This window comes from Prunus avium, chromosome 4 (assembly GCF_965620075.1).
Source record: "Prunus avium chromosome 4, drPruAviu1.hap1.1, whole genome shotgun sequence".
NCBI lineage: Eukaryota > Viridiplantae > Streptophyta > Magnoliopsida > Rosales > Rosaceae > Prunus > Prunus avium.
The window spans coordinates 25,502,836-25,528,571 of record NC_142287.1 but is presented as its reverse complement, the minus strand read 5'-3'; the positions used below and the strand labels follow the sequence as shown (position 1 = coordinate 25,528,571).

At 39.2% G+C, this 25,736-nt stretch overlaps 3 protein-coding genes and 2 pseudogenes across 10 annotated transcripts in view; 3 read left to right on the top strand and 2 right to left on the bottom strand.

Annotated features, from left to right (window-relative positions):
* Positions 1-2,983, bottom strand: part of LOC148295101 (uncharacterized) — a 13,072-nt gene extending 10,089 nt beyond the window's left edge. The window contains exon 1 of the mRNA XM_088252016.1: positions 2,420-2,983. Within this exon, the coding sequence (XP_088108142.1) occupies positions 2,420-2,630 (211 nt within the window). The 5' untranslated portion in view covers positions 2,631-2,983. The remainder of the gene's footprint in view (positions 1-2,419) is intronic.
* Positions 2,984-5,854: 2,871 nt separating this feature from the next.
* On the top strand, positions 5,855-9,504 carry LOC110771786 (receptor-like protein 2; annotated as a pseudogene).
* Positions 9,505-10,688: 1,184 nt separating this feature from the next.
* LOC110771771 (receptor-like protein 2 pseudogene) lies at positions 10,689-12,975 on the top strand (annotated as a pseudogene).
* A 207-nt stretch (positions 12,976-13,182) lies between these two features.
* Positions 13,183-18,005, bottom strand: LOC110771772 (uncharacterized). Of its 4 annotated transcripts, XR_015835306.1 has the most exons (8): positions 17,897-18,005; positions 16,455-16,867; positions 16,309-16,361; positions 16,000-16,037; positions 14,725-15,118; positions 13,888-14,154; positions 13,647-13,790; positions 13,183-13,394 (listed from the first exon to the last, which is right to left on the bottom strand). XR_015835306.1 is itself a non-coding variant. In XM_088252241.1 (7 exons), the coding sequence occupies exons 1-6, from the start codon at positions 17,911-17,913 to the stop codon at positions 13,921-13,923; spliced, it is 1,149 nt and encodes a 382-aa protein (XP_088108367.1). In that variant the 5' UTR covers positions 17,914-18,005; the 3' UTR covers positions 13,183-13,394; positions 13,888-13,920. The 4 variants fall into 4 exon arrangements, 3 of the variants coding, with proteins under 3 accessions (XP_088108367.1, XP_088108366.1, XP_088108368.1); XM_088252241.1 differs by lacking the exon at positions 13,647-13,790; XM_088252240.1 differs by lacking the exon at positions 13,183-13,394 and having other exon boundaries at positions 13,401-13,790.
* A 628-nt stretch (positions 18,006-18,633) lies between these two features.
* On the top strand, positions 18,634-24,416 carry LOC110771773 (RNA-binding (RRM/RBD/RNP motifs) family protein). Of its 5 annotated transcripts, none has more exons than XM_088251961.1 (2): positions 18,634-20,074; positions 23,921-24,416. In XM_088251961.1, the coding sequence occupies exon 1, from the start codon at positions 18,751-18,753 to the stop codon at positions 20,071-20,073; it is 1,323 nt and encodes a 440-aa protein (XP_088108087.1). In that variant the 5' UTR covers positions 18,634-18,750; the 3' UTR covers position 20,074; positions 23,921-24,416. The 5 variants fall into 5 exon arrangements, with proteins under 5 accessions (XP_088108087.1, XP_088108089.1, XP_088108088.1 ...); XM_088251963.1 differs by lacking the exon at positions 23,921-24,416 and adding an exon at positions 23,300-23,918; XM_088251962.1 differs by lacking the exon at positions 23,921-24,416 and adding an exon at positions 22,675-23,290.
* Positions 24,417-25,736: the final 1,320 nt, after the last annotated feature.

Here is a 25,736-nt window from a genome sequence, read left to right as displayed (position 1 = left end):
TATATTCCATTGCTTTAGAGGAGCAATTAAAGCATAGGACTTATCTAGAGCAGATCCAATAACAGGCCCCCAAGAAGCATAAAAAACATCCTGAAATTTCTCATGTTGGAGCCACATAGCTTCAAACCTGAAAGGTCTAGAAAGGGGGGAAGAAATAAAACAAGAAACCAAGCAGATTTTAATGGGACTATGATATGATTTCGTCCTCGGGAGATGTCTCACAGTTGCTTCAGCAAAAAACCTTCACCAACTCAAATTACAAATAGCTTTGTCCAGCCTTTCAAAAACTTTATTATTAGTCCAAGTGTATTTGGATCCATAAAAACCCAAATCCACCATATCATGGTTGTCAAACCAGGTTTTAAACCCTCTTAATCTGCATAAATAAGCTCCTCCTAACTTGTCTTCAAACCTCAACATCTCATTAAAGTCACCAGCAATTAACCAAGGCATATTATGATTAGCACCAACAAAGGAAGGATAGTCTCACAATTTCTCTCGCTTAGCAATACAAGGATGAGTATACACTGCAGTAAATATCCAGGGAGTTTGACCAGGCCAACAGACACAAGCAGAAATAGATTGAGCTGAGGTACCAACAATATCAACTGTGACTTTACTAGCATTCCATAATAACCACAAGCCACAAGAGAAACCACTAGTATCCACAATTTCATAATTGGAAAACCCCAAAGATTTAACCACAGTAGTAGCCTTCCCACCACTGATTCTAGGCTCACAAATGAACAGGATATCCATATGATGAGTACGACTCAAATTCATCACAATAGTCTTAAACTTAGTGCATGCAGCACCTCGAGCATTCCAACTAATAATATTCATAAAAAAAAATGCTAAAAGAAAGACAGCCACTAAGGGTAAACCCTTTACTTAAGCATCAAAAGCCATACCTTCAACATTGTTGAAGGTATTACTAGTCAAATTTCCACCAGAAGTGCTAGTTTGGCCCTCAACCAAATCCATCTTCTCGACTTGCCCCAGCTGATCAGTCCCTCTAGGAAAGAGCATTATCATCATCAAGCTCAAAAGCATCCTCATAAAAATTAGTATCCTCATCAAGAAATTCAGAATTTGTTGTTATATTTGGAGGTTGATGCCCAAAAATATAAACCCCTTTCTCTTGGTGAATATGCTGACTATCACCCCAACTCTCCAAATGCTTAGTGACAGCACTAAGAGTAGAAGGCTTCCTACCACCAACAACCAGATTACGAGAATGTCAAGAAGCCCCCATTGTAAACTTATTAGAAGAGCCCGAACTCTTATCCATCACCTTACTATTAGAGACTTTCTGCACATTCATATTAGAAATATCATTCAGGACAGGCCTAGAACCAGAGTTAGCATGGTTAGACTTAGTCCAAACTTTCTTACCCACCTCCTCCACAGATTTAAAAATAGGGACCACCTTCGTCGGAACTTGGTTAAGACCTGTAACATTATCAAGCCCACTTATGTCAAAATCTTCACCAATCTCATTAAGAGCATCAAAACAAGACCCTTTGTTCTTTCCACCAGAACCCTGCCCAGGAACATCCTTATGAATATTTTTTGGCCGCCTTCTAGATTGCACATTCATCCAAGGGCCTCGCAAGCTATCCTCAGCCATCTTCCCAGTTTCTGTATCCCCAACAGAGTCATGATTCATAGTTCCCACTCCTGCACCTTGAGCTTTCCCAGCCTCATTTGACAAATTCACAGATTTCAAAGTACAACTCTCCCTTTTATGACCATAACACCCACATAGATAACAAATATCAGGTAATCCCTCATACTCAATATCGTACCAGTTCTGATTTATTTGCACAAAGGCATCAAGAGGCTTAGTTAAATCCAACTCCACACATAAACGAGCAAACTTACCCTTATTTTGCGAAGTAGTCAACGAATCAATTTTCAACAATTTACCAAGAGGTTGCCAATCCTCTTAAGAGACCAAACATCAAAACATTCAAGCTGTATGGCAGATACTCTAATCCAAGCAGCCATTCTTGTGATGTGTGTGGTAGAAGGGCAGAAACCAGGCCGCCATTATTGTATGGTTAAGTATTGCCCCGCAAGCTTCCACCCCCCCCCCCCCCCCCCCCCCCCTCCACCAAACTCCATTTCTGAGCTAAGCGATCATGAAGATAGTTATACGTATGAGTGCGACCAAGGAGCTTAATGATCAAAGCATTTTTCCAAGGTTCACAAAATCGAGCCATAGCACGATCAGAGAACAGTATACTCGGCCCACGCTCACCACGAGAAATGAATACATCATCCTCATCATTCAGGCCCTCATAATCAGTATCCAAGCAGTTAATATCAATCCCCACATTCTTAGTCATATTAACTTTATTCATCAATTTATCACGAAAGCTATAAATACTAGATAAGAAATTAGGCATCTTATTACCATTAGATTCTTTCAACAAATCAACCATCGGCGTTGAAGTATGCTCAGACTCCGACATCAGATCCATCTTAGTCGCTTGCATCAACCCCTGCATCGAATTGGGATTAGAATCAGACTCCGCATCGCACTCAGAATCGCAATCCGCAGTAGCTCGAAGCTTCTTCGTCATACGAGAATGCTTGGGAAAGACACCAAGGGATCCTTCCTCCATGGGCAATTGAAATTCATGGAGATGTACACTTAGGTAACAATAGATCGGCAGCCGGAAACCACCGCAACGGCAGTTCCCAGTAAGAAGAGTCGCGAAAGAGACTTTTCACCTTTTACACCCTGCTATTGTATTTTCTAATTTTCATTTATTTTATTTATATCTTCAACTTCACTTTTTATTTTGCATTTTCAATTTGCTTTACCCATTTCTTTTCTTCTTCTTCATTTCTAAGTAACTGGACTCAAATTTAAAGGATATATGTTCAGTTCATAAAGTTGTCATGACACATCCTATACATCTTATAACAACATGGATATTGGCAAGCCAAATCAGATATTTCCTGTGCTTGAAAGCGGATGATATAATTTCTGGTCATGATAATGATGACTTTGTTATTCATTTTCTTATTAGCATATTGCTTTATGTTTCCCATTCATTTTATTGATGGTTTGTGATTGTTTTTCAGGTTAGGGTAAAGAATTAGGCCAAGTACAAGACTAATATACTATTTTGGAGTCTATTTATTTGGCTACTTGAATTTATAATATTTTCATTCTATCTGGAGATAGTTATTTTTTATATATAATGACTTGAGATTTTTGATTTATAATTATTGGTTCTGTAAAGTGAATGTATTGAACAATGCTTTCAATTACATGAATGAAAATTTTGTTGGCTTTGATGAGGATATAGTACCATTGAGAATAAGCTTTTAAACTAAATTTGACTGTTATATCATAGTTTATATTCCGATTGAAACATCCCATTAGCATTGTGAATGGGCATGTAAATTAAGATGCAGTGTTTACAATATTAAATATATAAAAAAACAATTATAATTTGGACTGAAAAGTCATTTCATTATGAACTTTTGTGACAGGAACTAGCGTCGCAAACACTGTCATAAAACCCCAATTTAAATCCAACAGTACTTTATTGTGACACTAGTCTGCCATCACAAGACCGACACAAATAGGTATTACGACGTCTTTAAAGCGTCGCAAAACGACCCGAATTATTTACGATGCCTTTTATTGCGACGCATCCAAAAACGTCGCAATGCCGTCGCAAATCGTGTTTTACGACGATTTTTGCACTTTTTGCGACACATTTTCACTGTCGCGAAAAACCATTATTCTTGTAGTGTGACAGATTCACCTGACAAATTTTTCACTGCATTGTCGCCGGATGGACCTCTTCCATGAAGCCCTGAAAGAAAACAAATGCAAATAACTACCCAGAATTTAAAATCAGCCAAACAATTAAAAACGAAGAAGAAGAAGAAGACTTTCTCTCTCTCTCAAAAACCAAAGACTTAAAATTGAAATGAAAATTCATGGCAACAGCCAACACCGACAAAATAAAGTAGACAGAGGAGCTTTGGGGCTGGGGGCCTCGCTAATTCTTCTCCACTCATTTCTCTTCTCCTCTCTTCTTCAGATTTTTCTGTGCGACAAGTTGAGAACTGAGAAAGATCACGACTTGTTTTTGGTCCAAAACTGAAATGGGTCGGATCATATCGAACTCGGCCAAAACCCAATACTTTATATTATAAATGTTGGGCCAGAACCGACTCAGTTTTGGCCCAATTAGCATAAAAAGCTTATCTTTTGAGACTTTGTATTAGAATGCAGAGAATTGGAGGAGAGCTGAAAATGGCGAAGAAAGGAAGCTGAAAGTTGAACGTTGCTATTATTTTCTGGGCATAGATAATTTCTACACAGCGGTATTTTCGAATCACGATATTTTCGCAACAACTTCGAGTACTTTGTGTGAAGGCCTCAAATTAAGCAGGTCAAGTCCTCTTCTCGTTGGTTTCATTAGTGGAAGAGTAATGCTATTGAGACACACAACATTGACCACCTTAGCTGACCACCTTATGTGGCAACTGATGTGTCATGCCATGTCAATTAATGAATGTTGACATGAGTCAACTTACTAGGAACACTAGGGTTTTTTAATTGACATGGCGACATTCATTAATTGACTTGGCATGACACATCAATTGCCACATAAGGTGGTCAGCTAAGGTGGTCAATGTTGTGTGTCTAAATAGCATTACTCTTCCACTAATGAAACCAACGAGAAGAGGGGTTTCATTAGTCCCGCATTTGAACGGTTTATATCTATTTCTTCTCTTTTCTCTCTCCTCTCTCTTACCTTTCCTTCTCTCTTATCTCTCTCTTCCTTTTTTTCTTCTTCTCTCTCCCCCAGTTTTCTTCTTCCTCTTTCCGTGGGGTGATTTTTTTCTTCTCTCTTCTGATTAGTTTCTTCAGTTATGTCATGGGGATGGGAGGTTGACCTGGGATAGCAGGATTCTGGGATTGAATTTCGCTCTCTTCAGTCAGGTCATGGGGGAGAAAATACTAGACAGGGGAATGATATTTTGTTTGGCATATTGCTGGGTGCAAACCTGGTTGCCTTTTTATCTGAATATGATTACATTTTCAGGGTCGTATCTGATTGGATTAATCGTATCTTTGCTTTGCTACTTGGTGCTAGTCATGTCATGTCATGTAGTGCACATATTTGCAGAAAGCAGAAGACTGTTTAATGAAACTACTATGATGGGGCAATGCTCTCTTATTTTTCATCGATTAGTCATCCTCCTAATCAATTGAACAATCTAAACAAAACCCAAAAAGCAATTATATCTATAATTTTTTCTCTCAGTGCTTGTGCTTGTGCTTGGCTTAGTAACTTAAATACAGGAACAATGGTGACTACAACAATACAAACAAAACCCACAAAACAATTATACAAAGAAATTATTGTCTCTCAGTCTCAGTGCTTCTGCTGGCTTTAGTAACTTAAAGACAAGAACAAGTGATCAGAACCAGTGATCATCACCAACTCATCCAATTTCACATCCCAAACAAACCCAAAAGGCAATTGATACAAATTATGAGCGATTATTTACAAGCAAGGTTAGTGGCAGACATGCCCATCACTCTCAGGCCACAGGCCATGTCTGTCTGGCAAGAAAACTAACACCATATATCTTCCAAAAATTTCCTAGAAAAATTATCACCATATATCACGGCAACAACTTTGACTACTTTGTGAAGCCCTCAAATTAAGTAGGTCAAGTCCTCTCCTGGTGGCCAACAAAGGGGTCATCTCTTTGGTTTCATTAGTGGAAAATATATCTTCGACGTATAGAGGGGTTTCAATATCAATAATTTGCATTGTGTAGTTGTTTGCCGACTTCTCAATTTGCAGTTATGTTTGCTCTTATATATATAAATATACATGCGAGCAATGGCACATACACAAAGCAACATGCTAGTGCAAGCTTATAACCTAATGGTTCATACCTTCCTTCTCTTCCTCCTATTCCCTTACATTATATCCACAAATATTCATGCCTGCAAACAAACTGAACGCAGCTCCCTTCTGTCCTTTGCCTCCACTCTCTCTTCTTCCCCTTTAAATTGGACATCCATTGATTGTTGTCGTTGGAAGGGAATCACTTGTGATCAAGATGGTTGGGTCACCCGTTTGCTCTTGCCGTCCAAAGGGCTTAAAGGAGGTATATCTCCCTCTTTACTTGGAAATCTCACACATCTCACCCACTTGAACCTTTCCCACAATTCACTATATGGTTCACTTGAAACTCAGTTCTTCTTGTCTTTGGATCGACTTGAGATCCTTGATTTGAGCTATAACCGTCTTTCTAGAGAGCTACCACTTTCTCTACCATCCAGCAATATCCAGATAGATGATTTGTCCAGGAATCACTTCTTTGGTGCAATTCCATCTTCTGTCTGCCGCGCAGATCTCACGGCCTGGGTTTCCGGGCCGAGGGGATATGCGTTGACACGCGGCTTCCTGCTTTTGGGTGCGGTGCGGTTGTGCGCGGGCGTGCCAGCACGGTCTACCATGCGTCGAGAAGTTGATGTGGATGGAAATGGTTGAGTGGTGCGCCTGTTTAGACTCGTCTTCTAATCAAACGATTGTAGCCGAGAGAGGAACTAATCTCGGCTGTTAGGTTCACGGCCTGAGCTACAAGGCCGTTTAGTGATGGTGTTGGTGGGTTTTGGGCGGTGCTCCGGCGCGCTGCTCAGTGAGCGGCGGTCGTATGATATATGGGGTGAATGAATGAGTAACAGAGATGGTGCTCTGGCGCCTTGAAAGTCAAGGGTCGTATGATATATTGATGAATGAATCTTCATTACAGTCTAACACTACTCCTAGGAAAACAAGTAAAGATATTGAAAGTGCATTACAGGAAAATATAAGTTGCTCCGTGGGAGGCTTTGGTTTGGTGTTTGAACCCTTTGAAAGTAGTCTTGAGCCTTGTATTTATAGGAAGAGTTCCTGGAGGAGTAATCGAGACTGAAATCCTGCATAGTGGAGTCTGATTAGAGCAAGTGGGTAGTCCAATCGACATTTGGGACCGTGAAGTATGGTGGTGTGACCCCATAAATCCTGGTGAATCTCGGCCGCCGCCTTGATCGTGGGTTCCTGCGCCTCTGGCCGTGGGGACGCATTTATTACTCTGATGGCTGGTGACCTACTCTCTCAAGCTGCAAGAATTCTTGTGAGAATGTCCACGTCTAATCACTCTTTCCTGTCGCCAAACCCTGACTTCAGTCACTTCCCACCTTCCCTCATGCATTAAATGCTTATTCGTGGCCAGTGGGTTTGCTGCAACAAACAGAGGCATTACTTCATTAAATGAAGCATGGGACCCTGCTATCACGTGATGATTTGATTCTGATATCATTGGCCGCGATTTTGTTCGGCCTCGGCCTCGGCCTATTATCGAGGCCGAGATGATCATGCCTTGGCAACGTTCCTTTTGTCTCCAGGAAGGCAAAACAACTTGGTGAAACGCTGCGTTTGAGCAAATTCCAGGGCCGAGAAAAGGGGCTCCTTTGGTCAGTTCATGGCCGTGATTTATTAGGCACAAACATCTTCATTCTTCCAACAAGCAAGCAACTTGACTAGTTTCAATGTCAGAAACAATAGCTTCATAGGGTATGTCCCATCCTCTATTTGTCTCCCACATTCTTCTCCCTTCCTTAGGCTATTGGATTTTTCTTCCAATCTATTTAATGGTGACCTTGCTCCTGGGTTAGGGAAGTGTTCTGAACTGCAGGTTTTTCGTGCAAGTCACAATAACCTCTCAGGATTACTTCCAGAAGATTATCTATAATGCTACCAAACTTGAAGAAATTGCATTACCTCTCAATTCACTATATGGAGCCATTAGTGATCAAATTGTCAACCTCACCAACCTTGCCATACTTGACCTCTCCTTTAATCATTTTGGCGGCGAGCTTCCTCTCAATTTGGGGAAGCTCTCCAAGTTGAAGTTTGTGACCTTTGATTTCAACAATTTAGAAGGTGCTTTGCCCCCATCTTTGATGAATTGCACGAATCTTGTAGAATTGCGTTTGGGATCCAACAACTTGGAAGGAGATATCTCCATGCTTGATTTTTCTAGACTTAGACAACTTACTAAAATTGACATAAGGAAGAATAACTTCACTGGTACAGTTCCAAGAAGCCTTTACTCCTGTAGGTCCCTAAAAGCCATTGGATTGTTTCGAAATCATCTAGAGGGACAAATAGAAGCTGAGATTTTTTCATTGAAATTCTTGTCCTTCCTCTCCCTTGGTTACAACCGATTCACCAACCTCACAGGGACAATGAAGATATTGATGAGTTGCAAAAATCTTCACGCACTCTTGCTTAGTGGTTCCTTTGTGGGTGAGGGAATGCCATCTGATGATGACATGGTTGATTTTCATGGATTCCAAAATCTTCGATTGTTGAGTTTGGCTAATTCTGATCTCACTGGTCAAATACCTTTATGGTTATAAAAGCTCAAGAATCTAGAGATCTTGGCTCTAGGTTCTAATTAAATCACAGGGCCAATTCCAAGTTGGTTGGGGACTCTTCCTAGACTGTTTTATATACACTTGTCAAACAACCAAATTTCAGGTGAATTTCCAAAGCAACTTTGTAGACTACCAAGGATGATTGATGAACCTAATATTGCATCTCAAGCAGAAGACCAATATGAACTTGAATTGCCTGTCTTCAGCAGCATAAAAACTACAAATCAACTTTCTCTATCTCAAAAATTGTCTTTGTTTCCAGCAATAATATACTTATTCAACAATAACATGAGTGGTTTTATACCCGTTGAGATTGGCCAATTGCAGCTTCTCCGCTGGCTGTCTCTTCACTCCAACAACTTCTCCGGCATCGTTCCAGACCAAATATCTCACCTAAAAAATTTAGAGATTTTGGACCTCTCCATGAATCACTTGTCTGGAATAATCCCATCATCATTGGCGAGTCTTAATTTCTTGAAAGAATTTAATGCCTCATACAATAATCTTGAAGGACCAATACCAACAAGCACCCAGCTCCAAAACTTCAACGCTTCTGCCTTTGAGGGGAATCCAAAACTTTGTGGTGCCCCACTTCCAAATAAGTGCATACCAAATAAGGACATGGATGCAGATAACAAGAACAACAAAGACGAGGGCGATGGGCATCATCAACTTCCATGGTTTTATATTTTCACTGCGTTGGGGTTCATTGTGGGATTTTGGGGAGTTTGTGGTTCTTTAATTATTATCAAGACATGGAGATACGGATATTTTCGATTCATAGACAATCTACAAGATTGGGTCTATGTGATGGTAACAGTGTGCATCAACTCGATGAAAACAAGACTTAGAGGCTAGATATATATTATTAATGTTGTACTTTTTATTTTGCATTTTCAGTTTGCTTTTCTTTTCTTTTTTTTCCTTCTTTTGAAAGTAACTGGACTCAAATTTAAAGAATATATGTTGTTCTATTCATAATGTTATCTGGGAATTTGTACTTAACTGTTGAGTTGCCCCCTGAACACTTATACCTATCTTTCGATTTACCCCTATCTCTTTTTGGAAAATTATTGATATGAACTTTTATTTTTCATTAATTTCCTTCATGCCGTCTAAATCCTCAACATTTCATCCAATTTGCTGTTAAATATGTGGGAAAAATTGGTCAATTTGTACATTAGAAATAACTAAATACTGAAAAATAAAATAACATGAAATATGAAATAGAAAAAATAGAAGAATTTTAATAAAAATCAACTCAACACTCTCTCTCTCTCTCTCTCTCTCTCTCTCTCTCTCTCTCTCTCTCTCTCTCTCTCTCTCTCTCTCTCTCTCTCTCTCTCTCTCTCTCTCTCTCTCTCTCTCTCTCTCTCTCTCCTCCCCCAAATTCCATCCAATTCCACACAACCACTACCCTAATTCCAACTCACGAAGCCATCGACACCTACCTTTAATTTCAAAGACTTAACAGGATTGTTTTCACCAATTGAAGCAATACACATTTGTTATTTTAAATACCCATTTGACTTGGCCATTGACAGGCTACGAGACATACAGAAAAACATTATCATGTTTATGGATGCTATTTCCACCCCTCTATTCTATTTCTCCACTCACCTTATTCTCAATATTTTAAAGACAAGTTTATCCCTTGATAAAATGACTTCTAAAGACTTACATCACCCACCTAAGAAAAGCTAGAAACTAAACTTATTTGAAGAATTAATCCAATATGGATGCTAACAACTTCAAAATATTAGATTAAAATTTTAAAAAACATTAAAACTATTGTAAAAAAAACCCTAACAGCACCCACCCGTTCAAGAGTTCTCCCGGCCCAGCAACCACCATCTACCAAAACCCCAACAGCACTTACCAGCCCTGCTAACTCTCAAGACACCTAACCCCAAAAATACGAAAACTCCCCAAAAATGGTTCACACATTCCACTCGTACTCCGCCGCCTCCACTGGCATCCGCAACTTCTCGACCCCGTTCTAGCTCCGGAAGAAGTACTCGTGGTGGTAACAGATCCTCAAACCGAGATTCGAACATGTGACCCTCTGGAACCACATCTTCGTTATTTGCATCATGGGCCTCTTCCTTGACCCCATCTACTTCTTCCTCCCCATTATCGGCGAATCCTCTTGCATGAAAATTGACACGGGGTTTCAGCAACTGGATTAACTCTTCAGATTGGAGACTGGCCAAATTCGTTTAGATGTTTGCTCTTATATATATATAAATATACATGTGAGCAACGGCACATACACAAAGCAACATGCTAGTGCAAGCTTATAACCTAATGGCTCATGCTTTCCTTCTCTTCGTCTTATTCCCTTACATTATATCCACAAATATTCATGCCTGCAAACAAACTAAATGCAGGTCCCTTCTGTCCTTTGCCTCCACTCTCTCTTCTCCTCCTTTAAATTGGACATCCATTGATTGCTGTCGTTGGAAGGGAATCACTTGTGATCAAGATGGTTGGGTCACTTGTTTGCTCTTACCTTCCAAAGGGCTTAAAGGAGGTATCTCTCCCTCTTTACTTGGAAATCTCACATATCTCACCCACTTGAACCTTTCCCACAATTCCCTATATGGTTCACTTGAAACTCAGTTCTTCTTGTCTTTAAATCAACTTGAGATCCTTGATTTGAGCTATAACCGTCTTTCTGGAGAGCTACCACTTTCTCTACCATCCAGCAATATCCGAACAGTTGATTTGTCAAGCAATCTCTTCTTTGGTGCAATTCCATCTTCATTCTTCCAACAAGCAAGCAACTTGACTAGTTTAAATGTCAGCAACAATACCTTCACCGGGTATGTTCTGTCCTCTATTTGTCTCCATCTTTCTCCCTCCCTTAGGCTATTGGATTTTTCTTCCAATGTATTCAGTGGCAACCTTGCTCCTGGGCTAGGGAAGTGTTCTAAACTGCAGGTTTTTCGTGCTGGTCATAATAACCTCTCAGGATTATTTCCAGAAGATATCTATAATGTTACCAAACTTAAAGAAATTGCATTACCTCTCAATTCACTATATGGAGCCATTAGTGATCAAATTGTCAACCTCACCAACCTTGCCATCCTTGACCTTTCCTCTAATCATTTTGGCGGGGAGCTTCCTCTCAATTTGGGGAAGCTCTCCAAGTTGAAGTTTGTGACCTTTGATTTCAACACTTTAGAAGGTGCTTTGCCCCCATCTTTGATGAATTGCACAAACCTTGTAGAATTGCGTTTGGGAGACAACAACTTGGAAGGAGATATCTCCATGCTTGATTTCTCAAGATTGAGTCAACTTATTAAACTTGACCTAAGGATGAATAACTTCACTGGTACGGTTCCAGTAAGCCTTTACTCATGTAGGTCCCTAAAAGCCATTCGATTGGCTGGAAATCATCTAGAGGGACAAATACAAGCTGAGATTCTTTCATTGAAATCCTTGTCCTTCCTCTCGCTTGGTTATAACCGATTCACCAACCTCACAGGGGCAATGAAGATATTGATGGTGAGGGAATGCCATCTGATGATGACATGGTTGATTTTGACGGATTCCAAAATCTTCGGTTATTGTCTTTGGCTAATTTTGACCTCACTGGTCAAATGCCTGTATGGTTATCAAAGCTCAAGAATCTGGAGATGTTGTTTATGAGTTTTAATCAAATCACAGGGCCAATTCCAAGTTTGTTGGGGACTCTTCCTAGACTATTTTTTATAAACTTGTCAGACAACCGAATTTCAGGGGAGTTTCCAAAGCAACTTTGTAGACTACCAAGGTTGCTTTATGAACCTATTGCATCTCAAGCAGACAAATATGAATTTGAATTGCCGATCTTCCTCTTCAGTATCAAAACCGGAATTCAAAGTTTTCCATGGCAGAAATTGTCTTTTTATCCACCATGGATAGAGGTATCTAACAATAGCATTGTTGGCGAAATACCTACTGAGATCGGCCAATTGCACCTTCTCCGAGGGTTGGCTCTTGGCAACAACAATTTCTCCGGCGTCATTCCAAACCAAATATCTAACCTCAAAAATTTAGAGGTATTGGACTTCCCAATGAATCACTTGTCTGGAATAATCCCATCATCATTGGCAAGCCTTAATTTCTTAAAAGAATTTAATGTCCCATACAATAATCTTGAAGGACCAATACCAACAGGCACCCAACTCCAAAGCTTCAACACTTCTGCCTTTGAGGGGAATCCAAAACTTTGTGGTGCCCCACTTCCAAATAAGTGCAGACCAAATAAGGACATGGATGTAGATAACAAGAACAACAAAGACGAGGGCAATGGGCATCATCAACTTCCATGGTTTTATATTTTCGTTGCGTTGGGGTTCATAATAGGATTTTGGGGAGTTTGTAGTTCTTTAGTTATTAAAAAGACATGGAGTTATGCGTATTTTCAATTCATAGATAATCTACAAGATAGGCTCTATGTGATGATAACAGTCGCCCTCAACAGGATGAAAGGAAGGCTTAGAAGCTAGATATATATTATTAATACTGTACTTTTTATTTTGCATTTTCAGTTTACTTTACCCTTCTTTTTTTCTTTTTTTTTATTATTCTTCATTTCAAAGTAACTAGACTCAAATTTAAAGGATATATGTTGTTCGGTTCATAAAGTTATGAGGGAAAAGAAACCCTAAACTCATGCAAACAAGTGAAAATATAATACCATAACCCAGTTCAGCTGCAGGAAAAAAACTACAACATCGTTATGAACTCCTCAGTATGCTGTTTCTGATAGATTTGAAGAAAAGAAAAGATAATATATGATGCTGCTGTCCAATTTATTTCGGAGAAAATAAACTACAAATCTCAAAACTCATGGTTTTCTTCCTTCCATGTTTAACTTACAAAACCTTGGTGCTCTATTGTGGAGTTTGCATCCATCACATAACCCCTGCAGAACAATAAAATTGTTTACAAACTAAAAGAGAACCAAATCCGCGAGTTTTTTTACTACTGTTAAAAAAATCATGACACATCCTATACAGCTTATAACAACTCTGCAATAAACAAGTTGTAAGACATTTGCAATTTAACTCGACTGTCTAAAGTCAATATCACAACCAGCATGGATATTGGCAAGGCAAATCAGATATTTCCTGTTCTTGAAAGCAGATCATATAATTTCTGGTCATGACAAATTCACCTAACAAATTTTTCACATAAAAACGCTGCACTGTCGCCAGATGGACCTCTTCCATATAAAATTGGAATGCAGCCCTGAAAACAAATGACCGGACTCTTGCGACTAGTTGGAAAAATGCATCCAAGAGTCCGATATTTTCTCTTCCTACAAACCATCAACAAATGAACATTAAGCTACATAAAAACAAGCAAATTGTCCCTCTTTAAAGAAGATAAAAAGTTGCCCTCCATACACCTCATACCTCTATTTCAACTGCTGGTAGGGATGTGGAAATTTAAGCATACTCCCCTGGTTTCTTGTTGGCTGCATGAACAGAGGATGAGGCTTCCATAGTTAATTCCATTCTTTTGTTTTTGGCAGCTCTGATCTGGTCTGCGAATGAAAACTCTTTCTGCATTTTTTCTCTCTTTATAAGCTCTAGATCCAGTTTCTCAAAAGCTGAGATATGCGACATGACTATGTCCCCTCGAGCAGCAGCTTGTCCATTTGTTGAAGTTTTTCTTTCAAACTATTAAGAAGAAAGAGAATTCAATAACACACTCAAACAAAAAACATTGGAAAAGGTGATGCAATTTAAAAGCAACAGATTAGAAAACATGAATGAAAATAATTAATATGCTGATCTAGCAAGGTTCCCTAAATGTTTAAAGCGAAGAGATCAAGAACAGAGGGTGAGATAGTGCAGATTTCAAATTGGCCTCAAGAAGAAGAAATTTTGCAAGCTGGTTTATGAATCAGGAAAATAATTTTGCAATATACAAGATTTTAACCTTAGCCCTGTCTCAAATATGAAAAGCAATAATTACCCATTGTTTCTATCCACCGTCAGTTTCTTTACATATATCAAAGCATTATGGTTCAATGTTAAACAGATTTCATCTGTAATTTGAATACTCCTCCCCCTCCAACACTCACTTCTCTTTGACCTACTCATGAACTTAACATTGTATGCTTAGCGATACTATTTATTTATGCTAAGTTTGTGAGTGATATGTCATGTATTTCTAATTTATATATGGTGAACTACATAATTGCTTCTAGCTATAATTTAGTATTGTCTGGGCTACTGAGCAATTACCTTCATTAATCTCCGCTTACAATTCCGCCCTTGAAGAGCTGTCAACTCTTCAGTATCTTCATAGACTTCTCCATCTTTTCTCCTCTCAAGAGCAATCCTTGCCATATTTTTTTCTCTAACTTGTTCTGCTGTCATTGCTCTTTTCTTTGCCCTCTCCTTCGCCCTTTCCTTTTTCTTTTCAGCAGCCAGCTGAAGCTCTTGGAGATGTAATTTTTGCTTAATCTTCTCATAGCTATCCCAACAGAGCTCTTGCTGTCCACTACCACCTTTCTTAGCCACCTCTGCTATGCTTTCAACCCATGACAGAAATAATTTCTCCCTTAACTGTTTCCATTTTAAACGCTGTCCCCAAACACGTCTAAGTGAAGAACGCATTTTTGCCTTGGACTCGGCGCTACATAACAGTCCTTTTTTTTGTCAAATTTTTTGCCTTGGACTCAGTCACTCAGAGCAAGAAATAACTTTAAACAAAGAAAAAAAAAAGACTAAAATAGAAAATGTATCTTTCATCAAAGATGCGCTGCAACCTACAACTATTGGCTTCCTACTGGTCACATTATGTTCATGAAACCAAAAAAATCATGTTTACTTGTTCAGCAGGCCTAAAAAACCTTAAACTAAGTTATCTCTCTCCCTCCCTCCCAAAAAAGGCAAGGAAGATAAAGCTTACAAGTAGATATCCCAAGTTCATAATACAATCTGAGGCCCATTTAAGGGGTTTCACAAGTTCATTTCTTCCCCTCTTCCTTTGATGAAACATTGATTAACTTGGCAAACTATTCTCGCAGGAGAATTCGAGAAAGAAATAAACATATAGTTTAGGGCGTTTGCTTTCCTTTACATTACATCACCGTACTTCTTATGATTACGCAAACATTATTCAAAATGACAATCCAATGGCCCATACAGGCCTAATAACCATTTTAACAAGAAGTGACCGTTAGAACTCGTTCAATCTTAAAGGTGCCTCCAGACAAGTTTACAGCATTAAGTTCCCGACTTCCGTACATGTAATCATTTTGAGAGTAATCAAATAGGCATCAGTCACAGCATTTGTCTTTCTTTCAATCTCTGTGCATTTAACCAACTTGACATTCGGTTGTAAACTACAATTTACTTTCCACTCAGTCAAAGCATAAACCTACTCTTGGTATTTGAAAGTTTAACGACAACCCAGCTAATTAATTTATAAAGTTCTTTTGTTTCTGTCACAGAAAAACAAGTTCTTATGTTTCACAGCTAATTAATTATATCTAACAAAGATTGTGAGTATACCTATGAGGCCGGGGATGCTCAGACATCTTCTTTCTAACCTGAAACCAATTGAGGGTGAACGAAAGAGCAATTTTTAATTAAAAAAACAGTTGATTGAAAAATGAAAGCCTTTTTCTTTTCTCCTTACATGAGTTGTGTAGTGCTTTTAACTGAAAAGGGAAATCCAAAAATATGATTGACAAACTTCCAAGCATTTTCAAAACAATTCTGTTATTGCGCCTTTTGATATAAACTCTTACATTCTAATTCAAAAACACCCATATCGTGAAGAAAATATCATAAAACTTATTGAATCTTACATGACTTCACCTTGGGGTCTTTTAAGGCTTCTATTGTTCTCTGTTTGATTCGCTCACAAGTCTCTGCATTACGTGGAAGATCACAACTTTAGATTCAACCAAATGTATGAGATTTAAAATCCAATAGAAAAAAAATTACACTCTATCTCTAGTTACCCGAACTATGTTTCCTGCCTTTGTTCCATGGTACTCTCCCTTTGTTGGCTAGTCCTATTTTTTTTCGTCTCTGTCTTTCCTTCTCTTCCTTGCTAATACTGTCTGGAGAGTCAATATGATGCATTGATTGAACCTCCCTGACCGAGCATTGCTTCTCATATGAATTCTTGCCAAGTATAGAATGGCAGACGTTGAGAATATCAAATTTCTCAGCCATGTCAGCACTGATGTGCATGGCTCCCAAAGAATGAAATCTAGGGAATGAATGAACAAAAGCATACAAGGGAGGCCAATTCTTCAAAACACGTAAATGATAATTCAAATGCTGTGTGTTCTGTGGGAAGTGAGTGGGTTCCACCACATAACCAAACAACGGAACATGATTGAGAGTTGAGTGTGGAGCAGTCAATCTCCTGACAGAAACTCAAAAATGTGATATCAGGACAGTGGTTATACAAATTCCAGATCAATCTGAAGCTGATTTCATTTATTAAATATCAACCTATATATGAATGCAGGCATACATATGTGTATATAAATCACTTAATAATAAATGCCCCATACATGCAGGAGAGAAATAACTCTACCACAATATTAATCAGATGCAAACCCTCCATATGCATGGACTTTTAAATCGACCAAGCAAATTATCATGCATACAAGGGACATATACTAACTACATGCGAGACCATTTGTCCAATAACTTGACCAAAATGCCAACATGGTTGGTATTTTATTACATTGCCATTGTAGAAGTGTTGTTGAAATGAGGAACAGAAACCTGAGCAGCAACTTTACTCGTAGAATAACTGTACTGGTAGTAACAACTCAGTTTGATGAAATATAAAAACATCAACTGTGTGACAATTCCCCACCCTAAGCATTGTCAGCTACTCAGCAAGTATGCAAATTGATAAACTTCATGTTAATTGCATGATGAAATCACCCTATTGAGCTTAGCATTGCTAAATAGAACCAGCCGCACTAGGGATTTGAACTCAAATCTTCATGCTAGCAGTAGAACAATCCTTTGAACATTGACAACTCTTTTCAATTATCAGTATTGCATATGTCACCACTAATATTACTTAGGAAACCTCATTTCTGATGCACATTTCTGACATTTGCATATAAACCCAATTATATAGCACACACCAAATCTGCACTGAGGTCAGAAAAAGTACAAATTTTGATTCATGAAACTGCCACTTACTGAAGATATAACAACCCCCCGCTCCCCCTCTTCTTGAAAGTATAAAACTAGACTGAAGCATTCACAATCTTTGCTTTTTCTCTAATTTCTTTTAAAGTCTCAATTTTTTGAGGTGATTGAGAAAATGGGCAAGAAGAGAAATATAATGTGCAGGAAACCGCTTTCAAGAAATGCGTTAATCTTCTAGAAAGAAAGAGAGAGAGAGAGCGTGAGGGAAGAGCCAACTTACAGGTGAAAGAACGGCATTTCAAGGTGGAAGATAAGGGAGACGAGGGTGCAGGCAAACCAGACCCGTTTTGCAAAAAAACGCGGATTTTAGAGCTCTCAATTGGTATCCGCCTTTTCGACAAAACAAAACGGCTTGGGCCTTGGCCCAAATATATATACCATTCAGATTTTGCAAAGACGAGTCGCACATGTGCTCGTCTCCCATAATAATGTGGACTAAAATTATACATTAAAAGTTGTTTAATAATGTGGACAAAAATTATGGCCTTACCATTTAAAGGGAGGCAAAACATGAAAAGGAGAGAAACAAACATATGAAAATACATTTCATCAAGAGAGAAACAAACGTATAAGTGCAGTCACACCATGCACTTTGAAACCAATAAAGAACTAGAGAACAAGATCTCATCAAGAATAAACTCACGACATCTTACAAACCAAGTTCTAGTACCGTGCTAGTCAATCACTAGCCCTAGATGTCTGGATGTTTAGATGTTTAGATGTTTAAGATATCAGGGAATTGGTCAACAATGCACCGATGGAGCTTAGAAAAGGGGAAATTGGACTCGAAAGAGGCCTGTTGCAATGATTATGGGCTGATGGGCCATTACAACTAGTAAAGTTAAAGGGAGCAAGTTATCTCGATTTGGGCTCTTAAGAAGCCCAACGTACCCAAGGTCGCTCTTTGACAGCAGCCCATCCCTTGTGCAAACCAATATATAAAAATGGACTACACAGAAGAATCAAAGCAAACCCCTCCGAATACGCAGTCACAAGATTCACAACCCTCACTCTGTACTCTCTCTGTTTCTCATCCAAAGGGTTAGGGTTTATCTTCTCCTCTCTCTCTCTCCAATGGATCCATCTAAGAAGCGAAAGCTAGACGAGAACGGCGTCGTTCTGGACACCGACCCCTCCTCCATCCCCAAACTCTCCCCCGAAGACGCTCGCAAGCTCATTGAGCGATTCAACCCCGATCAACTCATCGACATTCTCCAAGACGCCGTCACCCGCCACGTGGACGTCCTTGACGCCGTCCGATCGATCGCCGATCTCGACGCCTCTCAGCGCAAGCTCTTCATCCGAGGCCTCGGCTGGGACACCACCACCGAGGGCCTCCGCGCTCTGTTCTCCGCCTACGGCGAGCTCGAGGAGGCCATCGTCATCCTTGATAAGGTCACCGGAAAATCCAGGGGCTACGGCTTCGTCACATTCAGACACGTCGACGGCGCTCTCTTAGCCCTAAAAGAGCCGAGCAAGAAGATCGACGGTCGCATGACCGTGACTCAGCTCGCGGCCGCAGGGAATTCGACCTCCAATGTCAGCTCCAACAACGCAGCCGACGTGTCTTTGCGGAAGATTTATGTAGCCAATGTGCCGTACGACATGCCTGCGGATAAGCTCTTGGCGCATTTTTCTTTCTATGGGGAGATAGAGGAGGGGCCGCTAGGGTTTGACAAGCAGACTGGGAAGTGCAAAGGGTACGCGCTGTTTGTGTATAAGACTCCGGAGGGCGCTCAGGCTGCGCTGGTCGATCCGGTGAAGAACATCGAGGGGAGGCAATTGACTTGTAAATTGGCGATTGATGGGAAGAAGGGCAAGCCAGACGGGCCCGGTCAGGGTCAAGGACCTGGGAGTGGCCCTAATGCGCATGGGGACGGTATGGGGCTGGCACAACCTTCTTCGATTGCCGGGCAGTATGGTGGGCCCGGTGGGATTGGGTCGTATGGTGGGTTTTCCGGTGGGCACCAGGGCCCACCTCCGTTGGGTCATCATCCATTGGGAGGCCCTGGGCTGTCGTCTGTTGGAAATCAGGTGAATTCGGGTTTGGGTGGTGGTGGTGGGTATGGGGCCGGGTTGGGTGGGCCTTATGGTAATTACGGCGGGCCTGGTTCGGTGGGTTATGGTTTAGGTGGCGCTGGTGGGTTGGGTGGAGCTGGTGGTGGACTTGGTGGTGCTGCGTCAGGTGGTGGAGCTCCCGGTGGCGGTGTGGGTACTGGGTCGTCTTTGTATGGATTGGCGCCAAGTTCAGCTGGGTTGCCCTCTAGTAGGTTCCCAGAGAGCGGGCACTACGGCTTGTCGTCCTATCAGAATCAGCACCACCAGCAAGCTGGAACATCACCCATGCCTAGGGTTCCGCCAGGGGGGATGTACCCGAATGTGCCACCTTATTACTGAGGTATTTTCGTTGCTTTAATGCTGTGCTAGTGATTTTTTGATGCATTATTTGGTGCTTTGTTAGGATCACTGTGCATTGTGGCGTGCGTGGTTTTTGCTTTATAATGGTTGTTGCTTTGCGTCAGTTCTTGCATTTGTTCTTTGTTGCACGTGCCTTGCCTAGGATCCATGGCATCTCTGTTCGTGAATTTCCTTGTCTTTGTGACTGTTTAAATTCACTTTGGTTTTGTTGCGAAGTGTTTTCATTTTGCATAATTTTTCCCTTGGTTGTAGTATTTCTCTTTTCTTTGCCTTCTTTTGTTATGAGTGTTTTTTTTTTGTCAAATAGTTTCATGCACTTCTCTGTATCCTATCCTCCTAGTTGTGTTGCCTCTAAAGTTTCAATCTGAGCATAATTATAAGATAAAATATGTAACAGTTATGTTATAATCTATCTTGTTAGATCATATGTAGTAAACAACCAAAACCAATGGAGTTGCCAACTGAATCAATTCGTCAAAAAAAAAAAAAAAAAAACAAGGAGGAGCGTGTAGCCTGTCTTGTGCCTATATTAACCTATATTTTAATCTGGTAAGCTCATATGACTGAGTTTGAGTTTTAATGAGTTTCACAATGCTTATTGTTTGTAGTCTGTGATAGTTGGAGTACATATTTCTGTTATTTTAGTGTTTGCTACTTTTACTTAACTAATGTATTTCATAAAACTGGATGATGCATTCATTTGTACTTTTTACCTCTTACATATGGATGATTGTAGGGATGTTGGGATGCTGGGTCTTTAAGAGATGCTTTGTTGAGTTTGAGTTGATTGTGTTGTTAAACATTTTTGTTCAGTGATTTTGTTCGAGTATGGATGAGGTTGCATGCGTGTTTTATTTTAAATTAATTTGTTTTGAGGTCCCAAATGTCTCTTTTTCTGGGACGCTGGGGGAAGCTTTTCTTCTTGTGTCTGTTGGTATAGTTTTCATTTGGGATGTGATGGGATTGATTCAACATCGTAACATAATTTTATGTTCAAATGTGGTGATCATGGTATTACATGCCTGATGAGCTTTGTGTGGAGTTGGAGTTTTCTCAGTGTGTAGTTTTCATCCCATTCTTTGAGTGTGTCTCGATATTTGAATAAATATAAGAAGGTTTCAGATGTGAAATGTGATTGAATTATTTGGAGGTGACATATGAATTCTGGCTTTAGACGTTGAGGCTAATGTAGTTGAAATTGTATGGTTTGATCTTTAGTAATACAATTGAGTTGGAGGGTTAATAAAGTAGTGGGATTATGCTGGTGCTTTCCTTTTGAATGTGTTCTCAATGCACGCATTTATATGATGAAAATGTGTATTTTTACTTGTTGGATGGAAACTCTGGCTTGGGCTCAAGTTCTGCATTAAACCATCAAATTGATTTTGATTGATGGGAGCCAACTCTTTATTGTAAATGTTACTATTATGTCCCTTTAAAATGCTGTTGCATATTTGTAGCCTGTTGTAAGACGATAGAAATCATTTTCAGAAATTTGATTTGGCTGTGCCATAAATTTGTTTTTGGGCATTTTTTGTTTTTCTTTTCATTAATGGCTGCATTTCTCAGCTTAGTTGTTCTCTCTTGTTTTACCCCTTTTTTCAAAAAATTTGGGTAATCCAGTTTTTATTTTGTATGTTAGTAGGAAAGAGGCATGAGCTGTCGCTATGCTTTGTGTGCTGTTTTGGTTATTTATTTCAAGTTCCATGAACTCTGTTTTGCATGGTTGTTGAGTGGAGCTGTTTGCGTGCTTTATGGTTCAATTGAGCGATGGATTGAGTTGTTGATGGATGTTTGATTCAGGTGTATGACCGCTTGTTGGGCGCTGATGCTTTATCTGGTTCTGGTGATTGCGTGATTGCAGATATATGCTCTGGTTTGATGATTGTATTAGCTGTGCTTTTATCGCCTCTTCCTCACATCATCTGAACCTTTTAAGGTGTAGGTTGTTTCTGAGTTGTGGTAGCCAAAGTGACTAAATTAGATTAGTCTTTTGTATTCTGTCAGGTACTGATGTGTTATGTGAGTTATGTTTTTTTCAATATAAAGTATAGTTTTGTTTTTATAATTGAAGATTTACATTTTCTTTTACATCGAGAAAAGATGTATGGCCGTTGTTTCTCTGACATGTTTATTTGATTATTGGTGTGAGTTTGTTTTTATGGAGCTCTTCAAGGTGGCTGCTACCTAGTTTATTATTGCTGTTATTTTTGTATTAGAAATGCACACACACGTAACAATCTTAAATGTACACGGTTCTGCTTCTGCTGGTGAGGTTATTCCCTACCTATATTTTTTATGAAAAAGCATAATTGTTTTCCGTTGGTTTTTAAACCCAATGCAGGAATTTTGGTTCCCTATTTATCAGATGTCTTGACCATATTGTCTCTATAACTGCAGTGTGTTTATTCGTGAGTTTGTTCTTTTATTCGTTGTGAGGTTTCATTTCGCCTCCATGTTTATACCTTGATAAATATCTAAGGGTTTGATTATTCATCAGAGGAGGTCAAGATTAGCCTTGTGTGATATGTTTATTTTTGTATAGACAGTGCTTATATTTTTATGGTAATATTGCTGCAGCGGGACGTAGTAGGCTTCTGGTTGTTGAATAAAAAGCTCTGTTGTGTTGGTGACAGTAGAAATCTTGATTGTGAAAATGGCAGAACATACATCAAGCCTTTATGATTTAGCTGTCTTTGTTGGACTTTCTGAAAGTGAGTGTAGCATTGACTGCAATTGAGTTTTGATGGACGGTTTATTATAATTTGGTTCATATGGTGTTTCTCAATTTGAGAGGTGGTTTTTGGTTGATTGTTGGTAGGTGTTCATTTGTTTATGGACATGAATATTTTTATTTTATATTTTATGGGGATGGGTGGGTGAGAGGGCCAGCTTTGCGCATTGTGTTGTTTCTGCTTAGTTTTTTTATATGACAGCTTTTTGGTCTATCATGGTTTTTTGATTTCTTAGTAGACCTTGTGCTGCATTTCAGTTCAATTTCTATGTAGTTATCCTCTAGTGCAGCGATTTTGACACTGTTGGTCTATCCATTGTATCCAGTGTGATGATGTAGCTTTCTCCTTTCCTTTTTTATTATTTATTTTTAGATTGTTTGGAGTAGGTTAGATTGTTTGGTGTAGGTTGACTGACATACTCATTCACATTTTTTGTGACTTATGGTTGAGCTATATCTGCTGTTCTTTAGGCAGGTTTCAGTCTTTGCTCTTTCCTGGTTCCAATAGATATGGAATGACCTCCTAAGAATTATATGCTCTTTCGTGACTGAGCTATCAGCATCCCTACGCAGATGTGTTGGATTTCCTAGTTACACAGTTTTTTTATCTTCTCAAATTTCGAACTTCGAACCTCTTCTAACAAGGTGGAGGGAAATACCACTAGACTAATATGGTTCTCTTTGGCCTGTACTCCTTTATTCTGTTTCTTTCTTTTTTGAGTTTGGAGAGTTGAATTTCCCCCACAAAATGAAAAAAAATGTGGTTTGTCTTGTATCCTTTGCTAAATTCCCTAGCTTTGTCAGGAAAATAGTGTTCTTGACATCTCTAGGAAATGTAAAATAAGTATTGAAATGGTCGCCATCATCATTAGAAGTTTGGCTTGACTCTTTGCTGTGGCTGTAAGCTGAATTTCTTTTTTATTTATTTTAAATTGAATGATTGTGGAAATGCGTTAAGTGAAAAATGGGTCGACTAGATGTTGCTGGGTTTCTAGTTGTTTTTATTATGATAGATAAATATTCAAGTTGCACAATTTCAGACATTTAGTTCTGTATGACGTCTTGATTCTTTGTGTGCTGTAATTCAATTAGTGGCCGGACGTGCTTGTTTCTGTGGTTCTTCATGTCTTCCGTATGTTCGTGTACATGGTGGCTGACAACCATTGCCTTATATACGCTTGATTTTCTGAAATTTTGAGTTGTTACCCTCTCTGTTTTTCGGTTCACTGCGAGTGAGTTTTTGGTGTTGCGGGTGGTGTTCAATTCGAGGGCCACAAGTGATGTGAGGGAAATTGTGTTAACAAACCCCTGCCAGATGACCGACCAGCAGAGTGGTTATCGGAGTGCGGATGACATTTGCTGCATTGAAGCTTCCAATGCCTAAAAACAATGTCGAATGGTGGCTGCCAAAGGCATCATGATTCATGCTTACCTTTCCGGATAAATGATGCCGGGCGCTCTGTGTGTTGAAAGTTGTATAAAGTTAAATCCTTTGATGTCAAAATTGAAAATACCCTCTGTACGTGACCAATAAAAAGTTAATGAAAAGTGAAAATAATGGAGAATCAATATATCCCACTTTATTCTTGGTGCCTTTGTTTTATTTATGACGTCGACTTTGTTATCAATTGGCGACTTGGATAAGTATGTGGAAACTTGAAAGCCAATTTAGTTGGCCTCAACTCAACTCAGCTGCTTCAAGTTGGCATAGTCGTGTATGATATCTAACCATGACATCATAAATGTGCCTGTTCAATTAAGAATTGACCCCCCAAAAAAAGAGTAATGGCTATCCCAAAATGTCTTTTTCTTTCTTTACTAGTTAATACTATTTTTTAGTAGGGGATCAAATTTGGGTATAAGGAGACGGACACAATCAACTAGTCCAACTCCAGCCTTTCCAAAATTTCTTTAATATAAGTTACTTGACCTCAACTTTTCATTCAATTCAGAAATTGATAGAACAAGACATACTGAATCATGCTAGCCATGCCAATTATTTTACTCTCTAACTCTTAAATCTTTAGGTTCTATGCAAAATCCCAAAACAAATATATATTTTTTAGCCGGAGTCCGGAGAGGGGGTGGGGAACTCACACGCACATGTACAGTTTGAACCCAAGAACATTTGGGAGTACACCTAAAATTTGGGCGACTAACATCCCTTTTTATTCTTTAATATTCTTTGGAAATTATGATTTTTTTTAATTAACAAGGGGACCTATAACCCTTGTTATCAGGTTGTAATAAATTACTGTCAACATGAACAGAATAAACTGTTAATTCATAGTCATAGCGGAATCAGATTCGTTAGAGGTTATGGCTTTTAATTCAAGTCGACTTACAAAGGATACACCAGTCCAAGGTTTATGCGAATTTCTTTTTTTTTTTTTTTGGTCAATCAATGCGACTCTTTTTAACTGTCATGATTTTTTAAAATCTTTTAATCTTCATGAGTTGAAGACTTTACGCTAACCGTGCGGCAGAATTTGCTTCTTGTTTAATTCATGTTGAAACTTCACAAGTTCTGTATGAAAGCCAAGAAGATGATACTTCCAATTTTTAAGTTCAAATCAATTATTTTTTATATATTTATAGATAGCGATAGATTTTATTCCATGAAGAGAACTAACAGAAACAAAAGTGGATTAAGGCTGAAAGGATCAGGCGAGCCTCTCTCCACATATAAAAGGGAAGTTGTCTCACTAATACATCCATTAGCTTACCCTCAATTATTTTACTTATTTTTTGTTGTTGGAGCATATGCTCTATAAAATAGAAGCACTCTACAAGAGTACAAAAGATAACAAGAAAACTATCCGAAACCCAAATGTGAAAGGCATGGATAATAGCGTAATCTTTAAAACTTACTCTCAATTATTGAGTACTAATTAAAAGTCACTTTCAA

What these genes read in the sequence shown, in the direction of transcription:
- LOC110771772 (XM_088252241.1), bottom strand. An exon ending in AGGCAGGAAACATAGTTCGG is followed by an intron (nt 16,362 to 16,454) that starts GTAACTAGAGAT and finishes CACGTAATGCAG; the next exon opens with AGACTTGTGAGCGAATCAAA. An exon ending in GAGCATCCCCGGCCTCATAG is followed by an intron (nt 15,119 to 15,999) that starts GTATACTCACAA and finishes ACTGTTATGTAG; the next exon opens with CGCCGAGTCCAAGGCAAAAA.
- LOC110771773 (XM_088251961.1), top strand. Translation starts at nt 18,751, where the DNA reads ATGGATCCATCTAAGAAGCGAAAGCTAGACGAGAACGGCGTCGTTCTG.